A 9,536-nucleotide genomic window follows, 5' to 3' on the forward strand; every position below is an offset into this window, starting at 1 on the left:
GCAGTGGCAGAGGAGTATTATCCATGTATGCTAGGGGTAATTGGATTAACTTCTCCTTTGAGTGATGTTTACATTGACGCCTGCAGAAACAGCTGCATATCATTTCACATCCAGTTTTAGTCAAATTACAGTCGCTGATGGAGATGGATTCAAATCATTTTCTCCGATTTTCTCTAAATGTTTTGAACTTTATATAATCGAGCAAAGGTTGAAGAAAAAAGTGTTTTGTTAAGAGTTGCAGTATTTTCTTAAGGTTTTCGTAGTATTACCACGGCTATTAATAAGGCGGGTTGTTATGATCACACAAATCCATTGTTTATAAAATACTTACGCTATGAAATTTAATGATTTGGTGTAGTATAAAATAATAATACAAATGTTCAGAGCTGAAAGAAAGTCACTGCCAGACTGTGTACAAAGTCTTTTCAAGAAATAGGTGCACATATGATTTGAGAGATGTTTGTAGGTTTACCGTACAAAAAGCTAAAAAAGGGATTTGGAGGAAATGTAATACTACCAATACTATTAAATGAAATTAAATAAAATGTTGCTTGAGTGCATCTTTTATTTTTGCACATTACAGCCAGTCCCAGAGATACTTTAAATGTTGTATATAAAACTACTGAAAGTGAACATAATGGGTAATGTGTCATGCAGCACCCCCCATGTTTCTAATGAAAAGAATACATTCATAAAGGAAGGATTTAAAACCACCGCACTCCAGGCCGTACTTTCAGATATGAAGGTAATAGTAGCAGCAGCAGCTGCAGCAGTTCTGTCTATATTCTGTTAATGACAAACAAACATTTGTTGTTCCTACCTTAACATAGTCCACCGTGGCGTCCAGGCCGGCAGCAGGCTCCCTGGGGAACACAGACAAAGACATGGTCCTGTTTAGTGAACACATCTTGCAACTGGACGCAAACTGCTCTGTGTTGATCTTCCGTTCCTCTCTAGAGTTCCTATTACAAATAAACTGCAGAGCTGGCTGTGTTGAGTCCAGGTGGGACCCTGACTGGTGCTGATGCTGCTTCTTTAGGAGATTCAAACACTACTCAGCTCTTGTAGGACATGATATAGTTCAGTGGAGAAGGTCCAAATGGATGTCACTGGTCCAAATAAGTGTCCGTATTAGCCATAGACCAAGAAGGTACAGCTGCACTGTAACGGCAATGCTGTCCCGAGCTCACAAGAAAGAAGTCGAGTAAAACCAGACCTCACACAGAACTGCTTTAGATTTGAGACTCGGTCTTTTTCTGTCCCAGTCGCTGTCTGTCTCAGTCTTTCTCTCAGTCAGTGGTAAACATGTTCACTCACTGCCGGCCTGACTTGGCCTCCCTCCCTCCCTCACTCCTCCCCCACCATAACACACATCGCAGCCACACGCCTACCATTCAGAGTCCACTGACACATTCACAGGGAGGTTAGAGCACACACATACACACAGCAGCTTTTTCTTTTCATTTTTGTCTCTTGTTTCTTTAATTCCTCCGTTAATCCAAAAAACAATCACATCAGACAGCAGTTTGACATTTCCTAAATGTTTCCTTGACTCAATCTAGCTGAACTTTCATTGGCTGTTGTTGGACACTTTTGTCTAAAGGTCAGAATACACAGAAAACCTTTTCAGGTATTTATTTGTATTTATACCAGCAGTATAAAATCCTCATATTGTGTCATGCACAGGCCATTATTTCCATTGCTCTCCCTCTTTGTCTTGATATTGGTACTTGAGTGCATAAATGTAGCTCTCTCTCCACAGGAAGCTTAAGTCAGGGGATCAGTGAAAGAGGTAATTAGCTCAAATCCCCCACAACGTTAGCAAGGTTGGTAGTTTAGATCCCATAAGCCTACACTGCTGTTCCCACGGGAATATTAACACAGCCCATTACTTACCAAACCAAATATGTTTAGCTCTAAGCCCTCTCAGTTTAATATGGCCCCAGATAATGTGCTGGGTCTTACTTATGTAACTAAACAGAAGCCTTCATTCACAACAATGTGTAGTCATTATTCAGAGAAGGTGGAGTGCTCAGGCCTCTCCATCACCCTCAGGATCTCCTGCAGATTTCACTTCGCAGAGTCGTGGAAGCTCAGTATATTCAAACGCGGTCTAAACAACCCTAATCCAACATATCCTGAAACACTGGAATCACTTAACCTTACATATTGTTAGGAAAATGATATTTGTATTGCTTCACAGATCGTTTTTAGTGAACATACTTTTTAGTGATCAAAGAATCTTGAATAAGATCATAAATCATGAGGTCCCCCTGCATAGATAAAGGATTCATAAATAAAAGAAATAGCAACATCATGCTCTATTTTTCACTTTTTACTTACCATGATAGAAAGCGAGACAGCTTTTTAAATGAGATGTCTCATGTGAGGATATTCAGAATTATCCCGGGAATAGAATCTCACCACGATTAACTTTGTGTTTAATCGCGATGTGCAATAAAATCCTATATTGTCCCATCCCTAATTTGGATAAGAATATGATTGGTGCATCAGAAAATAGCCATGATTTTTTCTTTTTTGTTGGTGGTTTGCATTATAGTGATCAGTGACAGGTGGTGTGACCATAATCACCACTGCAGAGGATGAAGGAGACGGACAATAAAGAGGAGGAGGAGAATGAGGAAGAAGAACGCAGGAAGTTTCCGTGGTCTGAAATCTAAACTAAAATCAGACATTCTGTTTGACATACACGTACTGTACTTGTATGTGTTGCTTTGTTGGAGTCGGTGGTTAGCTGGACCTCTGATTGGCCCCAAACCTTCACCACGCCAACCACCTGCCCCTCGTAACCCTGTGTTGGCTCCATAGGCTGAGATGGGTGCGTGGAGAATCACTACATACCAGACAACACCCATATGAACCCTCCTGGAGTTGAATGTGCTACAACTGAGGGAAATTCCCTGTTTTTCCTCAGGAAGGTCAAAGGTCAGGCTCACAAACAGAGAGGCAGGAGCTGATGGAGATCCAGTGTGTTGAACCCATGTCGTCAAACAGGTGAAGGATGAAGTCTCCGCCCTGCATCTTGATGGATGTTTTTTACATCTATATTCCCTGATAACGTTTAGTAGGGCTGACAACAGCACTAAAAAACGGAAGCAAAGTATGATGAGAGTGACATGGCCACGCATTCCAGACTACACAAGCTGACCACAGCTAACGTCGCCCTTTTTGTTGTTGCTGAAACAGCATCAGACACTGGATTTTTCTGCTTCTACGACCACAAAACTGACCTGCATCACAGACAGAGACAGACCTATGAAGGCAGAAAGAGTGGAAGCAAGTGAGAAAGAAAAAAAAACCAAGAGCAGGGAGGGCAGAAGCAGGCAGCACTCGCCACAATCTTTTTCTGGCTACTGTTGTTCTTTGCGCTTCACCACACAATACTCAGCACGACCACAACTGGCTTCAGAGAGTGACTTCACCATATTTGTGTGTGTGGGAGAGAGTAAGAGAGAGAGAGTGACATACAGACAGACAGTGGGAGCAATGGAAAGAGCTCATGAGCAACATGCAGGGTCTACAGGCAGCCTACAGAGGTCAGTGTGTTTTCATAATAAAGATCCACAGACTCAAGCAATGAATGTACAGTACTGAAAGGTACTACACTAGAACCGTGTCCCATTTCCATAATAAATATGAATTCTCTACATAGGGTTTTGAGTACGTAGGGTGTCCACAATGGAAAAGGGACATCATAAATAATCTTAACATCCTTCCAGTGCTTATGTCTGTGACATTTTCAAATATTTGAAATGTTTTAAATGGAAAATCCACTTTGTTTTTGAGTTTCTGGAGGGGAGTCTCTGTTGACCCCATACCCTTTTCATCTCACATCCTGTTTTTTATTTGCAGCACTAAAGCGACCTGCTGTTTTTCTCACTCAGTTTGTCAGGCGTGTTTCTAGGGGAATAAATCAACAGGTATGAACATGGTAGGATGTTTAGTTCATTAACATATCAATCTTTTGCTATTTTAAAGAGAATATAGCATAAAAACAGTTGAAACTACTATTTTAAGTAGTCGGTTTAAGCTATGATTTGATCTAAATAAGGAGAAACTAATCCAAACAGTCTGTCTGTCGATCTCTTCTCTCTAATCACTCTCTTTCTGCTCCTTTCCCCTCTTTCTTTCTGCTCTATCCCTCTTCCTCCCCCTCCTCCTCTCCTGGTGGTCTGCTGAGCTGCCCACAGAGGTCAACGGCGAGACAAACTGACCAATCTGAAGCCAGTGCAACATACGGCCAGGGGTCATAGGTCAGCTGACAGTAATGGAAAGTCAAGACCGACTGGCCAGTGGTTACATACCTTAGAGATATACACTCCCTTATCTTTTTATAGAAAACTCAACTATGGCCTGTGAGGAGTTTCAAAACAACAACAGAGAGCTGGGAGGAAAGCTTGGATTTATATAATGCTACTGGTTGCTTTAACAACAGCAGAATAAATTATAAAATGTTGGATTTTCTTCCTTTACTACAGTAAATCACGATGTTGAGAAAATTTCCTGTTGGGATGCAACTAACGATTGTTTTCATTATCTATACATTTGCAGATTATTTACTCGACTACTCAATTAATAATTTGATCAATAAAATATCAGGATAAATAGGGAAAAATGTCCATTCCTGTTTCTCGAAGTCCAAGATGATTTCTTTAAATATCTTGTTTTGTCAGTCCAAAACTCAAAGATATTATCTTAAATATGGATAAATGAAAAGATCCATATTTAGGAGGCAGAAAAACAGCATTTTATTATTTTTTTACATTTTTGCATGAAAAATTACTTTACTTTTTAATCCATTATCTAAATAGTTGGTGATAATCTTTCTGTTGGTCGACTTATCTGTCAGTCAAGTAACCGTATCATTTCCTTAGACGAGGTGTAATGAATGACGATATACCTTGAGAACGTAAAACCTTTCACCTACGGCCAAGAAGATGATTGTAAGTAAGTGAAACAAGAATATCAAACGAAGAGATGAAATAACTTTGGACACAGAGAGATTTGTCTCTCATACCTGCTGTCACTCACAAAGAAGGGTCTCCTTTGTAGTTGTGAGGCCATTAGTAGGTTAATTCAATTATTACCAAGTGCTGTTCTTTGATCTTCAGATAGCTTGAAGCAAGGCCATCATCAGCTGATTATAAAGAACAACCCCCACCTGCCCACATCCCTCAGCTACAGAACCATGTCTCATTTTGTGGTCATGCATTTTGATGTTATTTTCAACTCAATTTATATTTGGATCAATTGGAACAGAAACTAAGAGACACATATGACTGATTTCAAAACCCATACATGTGCATTAACTCCATGAAAAAGGAAGCGGACTGAGAGAATGATGCCGTTCATTATTTAGCCACCTGCACGGGTTTAAATTGACCTGGACAAATTGTCAGCAGTGTATGAAATGTATCCAGTATGGAGGCAGAAAGATGGAGAGAGCAGACAAAGAGCTCACAGTAATCTGTGATCTGTCCTGCCACACCCTGACCTACAAAGGTAACCCCACTGCTGGGGGCTACGAGCACGCACCCACAGACACACACAGAGCTGGCTACATCAGATACTGTCTGTTGTAACTCTACACTAGAGATAGAAAGATGGGAGGACATGTTGAGGGATGAGGTGTGTGTTTGTGTCCGTGTTCCCTCTGAAGTTGAGCTAACTGCTACACCCCCTCGGGACACTTTACAGACTTGCCTTTCTCCAACCATCTACAAACTCCCTCCGAGTCCTGACTCCGAAGAGGAACATTTCGAATCAGTCTCTCAAATATGGCAATTTCCTGCTTTGCTTTTATGTTACTGATTTTTGGGTTTTGAACTGACAAAAAAACAAGACATTTAAATCACCTTGGAGAGACTAAGATGTACATTCTTCACTCTTTTCTGACATTTTATAGACCAAACAAATAATCGAGAAAATAATCGTCAGAATAATCGATAATGAAAATAGCAGCTTGGATTCACAACAGTGACCCAAAGTCAGAAAAACAACAACAAAAACTCTGTCAGAACATGTCAAAAAAGTCCGTAGAAACTTCTCAAACCAACAACATACTGAGCTCTGAGGGTACTGAGGGTGGTGATGGTCTAGTGGTCTAGTGGTACAGCTTCCAAAGACAACACCCAGATAGTTGTGAGTTCAATACCAGGGCAGCCACCATTGTAACCCACCACTGTCCCTGTAGTTAGTTCACTGTAAGTCGATCTGGAAGAACATGTACTAAATGACATGTAATGTAAAAGCACACGGATCAAGGGTGGAGAAGAGGATCATGCTACAAGACAAGTTTGAGGAGTTTTTATGGACATTTCCATGTATTCTTTTCAAATATTTTGATAGAGACAGATAAAAAAATATGGGGAAAGACGTAGGAGATGAGATATAATAAAGGTCCCTTTCTGGAATCGAACCAGCCCCATTTCAATGTTGTTTCCTTTGAGTCACTACTGTAATTCATACTAACTGCTGCATATCAAAACTAACCACAGCTGCTGTTCCCTGCGAAGAAGCAAGCTACAAAACCTTTTAAGAGCCACCTGTTTAAGCCTATTGAGGCTGCATATTTGAATTTGAAATTATACATTTTCGGTTGAGTGTTCCTTTAATTATGTCATTTTTCTCCCCATCATAGTCAATAATCAAAGGTACAGAGATAAGGTAACTGCTCTTTGAACAATTGTCATGAATGTTCAATCAATCAATCACATTTTAGTTATATAGCCCAATATCACAAATTACAAATTTGCCTCAGGGGGCTTTACAATCTGTACAGTGTATGACACCCTCTGTCCCTTTGTTACATAAAATCACAGACAGAAATTGTAAATATCAAAATGCAGTCTTGTTCATCAACAGAGGGCTTGTATGACCTCTCATCAGCATATCTCTGTGTGTTTGTACATGTGTTTACCTGTAACCATGAAAGTCGTCAATGATGTTTTGCACCAGCGGAGAGGTCAAGGGTTGATGGGCGTGTCCGGGAGCCTGTGACGTGTTCCCGCAGAGTATGTGCTGTGTGTGATTGGCTCTGGGGTCCCAGGTGTAGTTTCCATGGTTGAGGTTTGCCCCTCCTCTCTTGCGTCGAGGCAGAGTACCGTGAATGGAGATTTGCTGGTAGGCAGCAGCGGGCAGCTCTGACAGGCCGCTGCCATGACCTGGAGGGAAACTGGGGGAGAGAAAAGATTTACTTAAGTATTGGAATAAATTCAATCCCCATAAACATTTGTAAAGACTCTATATTTAGAAAACAAATCCCCTTTCAGACGGGCTCTATCCTCTTAAAACTCCTGTTAAGTCGATACAGAGTATAAATGTGAGACGGTCAAACACTTCAGTGAAGCTTTTGGATGCTGCTTACTGTACACGGACTAAAATCATTAGCTATGTTTACATCTGCTCAACGTCTCCTCTACCAACTCATGAATATATTCCTCTAAATCAGTCTGACATATTTGGTATTTTTGGAATGTTTTTGGTTCCCTTTGGTTTAGAGTTAAAATCATGACTGGTTGGTTCGAACAAGATGTCGTAATAATTGATGTGACTATTGTAGAAGCAGTGCCAAACAATAGAGAAGAAGTAAATAATATATATTTTTTGCGAACCAAATAGTTTTGTGATCACCTGCTTATTAATCTTTTAAAATGTACCTTTATTTGGTTAAATCGCTATCTTCAATGTCTTAAAACCTGTATTGCCTTAAAGAAAATACAATTGGCTTGTTTGTTTATTTTAGTAGGACAGGATTCTTTGAAGCTGTTGGTCACCCAACTCACCCAGATCTGGAGCTGAGGAGGTCCATGGAGGAGACGAGGGAGGCCTGGAGCCCTCTGGAGGAGCAGGTGCTGCTACCGGGGACACCGAGGGAGGTGGAGGGGACTCCCGTGTGTGCAGTGCCTCCTCCAAGGGCGTGGTGTGCATGGAGGGACCTGGGCAGACTGGCAAAACGCCCCTCTGCCATCATCCTCAACTCTGGAAAGAAACACAAATGCAAAGTCAGACGGAGAAATCCTTTCACCAGCACAGTAAAGCTTTGGATTTGAAGAGTTGATCTCAGTCTTTACACATACAAATTAGTTTATGTATATATATTTTTTATAACTTTTTTAAGGTGATAAATACAAAACCTCACTGGGTGTGTTATAACCTAATATGCTTACGATACAATAACTAGGGGAACGCAGCTATGGAACCATGGTAACACGAGACAGAAAGGTGGGAGTAATACATTTATGTAAAGATATATGATCTAAGACACACAAACACACACTAAGATTAAATATTATGATACATGATCCAGTACAACACCCCCACCACCACCTCCAGCAGCAATACACTCACATGGTTCACATACCCTTTCACATCATCATGCATATAAATACTCACTAACACATTGTTTGGAGGGTAATAAAGCTTCTGCTTACATAACGTTATACCAGTAGTTTCAGCTAAGCAATGTGATTCAAACTAATCCACATTTTTAAAGCTTATTTAGGGATTTCTATTTTTTTTATTTGCATGTATGCAAACACACACTAAAACGAAAATCTGCCAATATACTGTGTTGTTTACGTTTTTCTTCAAAACCACAAATACATTGTGCGATCAAATTAAGATCCCAGTGTCATTTAAGGTTAAAGTTTATCCTAACCCCACAAACCAAAGACAACTATTTAGAACATACAAGGAGACGTTCCCCGTCCCTTTTTGTCTTAGATTTTCTTTTTCACTTGAATCCCTGAGGAGGGCAACAAATTACACTACACAAGAAGGGTGACTTGTGCTGGGCTTGAAGCCAATGAGAGTTTGGCTTCCTAGTGGTGGACGTGAGAAGAGAACAGAGGTCTGACCTTCTTATTCGGTTTCAGGGGGTATTTTTATCAACAGACTCTGAATGTCATACTAGTAGGAAATGCTTAGAATTCTTATTATTCCAACAAGGTGCTTACAAAACAGCTTTTACTCCAAGTGTAAAGAAAAAAGCAACACTGGCTTCACAAAACTTCTTTTTTTTGTGTGTTGTGTGGTCTTGTAGGACAGACAGATAAGCAGATGTAATTACTGTACACAGAGATGAACAGGACAGATAGGTTGGCAGAGATGGACAGGTTCTTGATAAATTCCCCTGCCGTGTAATGATGACTGGACAGCACACCATCATCTGCTCTGTATCACTCACCATGCAGCACTTAGTCACACTGTACAAATTAAAATACCATCTGCTGACAGGCATGTTGGTAGACTGGATGCTACGAGACTCAACAAACCCACCCCCCCCCCCCTATTTCTAATCTCATCAAACATAATAATCTGACCTGAAAAACTATGCTGGTGTTTGTTATTGTGTCTCTATTTAGAAAACCTGATTATGATCAGAGAAAGTAGGCTGCAGTGGAAACTGTGGGGCTTGGCACTGGAGTAGTCAGAAGTAGTGAGCTCTGAAGAAGAGGCATTGTTTTGAACCAAGGCGATCTACATGGTGTAAAATAATTTCATTTCAAACGCAA

At 40.5% G+C, this 9,536-nt stretch overlaps 1 protein-coding gene across 2 annotated transcripts in view; it reads right to left on the bottom strand.

Moving 5' to 3' along the window:
* bcar3 (BCAR3 adaptor protein, NSP family member) overlaps positions 1 to 9,536 on the bottom strand; it is a 59,913-nt gene that overhangs the window by 27,616 nt on the left and 22,761 nt on the right. For both annotated transcript variants that reach the window (XM_029430357.1, XM_029430359.1), the window contains 3 exons: positions 7,806 to 8,001; positions 6,941 to 7,195; positions 821 to 863 (listed from right to left, as the gene is read on the bottom strand). In XM_029430357.1, coding sequence (XP_029286217.1) covers positions 821 to 863; positions 6,941 to 7,195; positions 7,806 to 8,001 — 494 coding nt within the window. The remainder of the gene's footprint in view (positions 1 to 820; positions 864 to 6,940; positions 7,196 to 7,805; positions 8,002 to 9,536) is intronic.

The sequence above is a fragment of the Cottoperca gobio genome, chromosome 4 (genome assembly GCF_900634415.1).
Source record: "Cottoperca gobio chromosome 4, fCotGob3.1, whole genome shotgun sequence".
Classification (NCBI taxonomy): domain Eukaryota; kingdom Metazoa; phylum Chordata; class Actinopteri; order Perciformes; family Bovichtidae; genus Cottoperca; species Cottoperca gobio.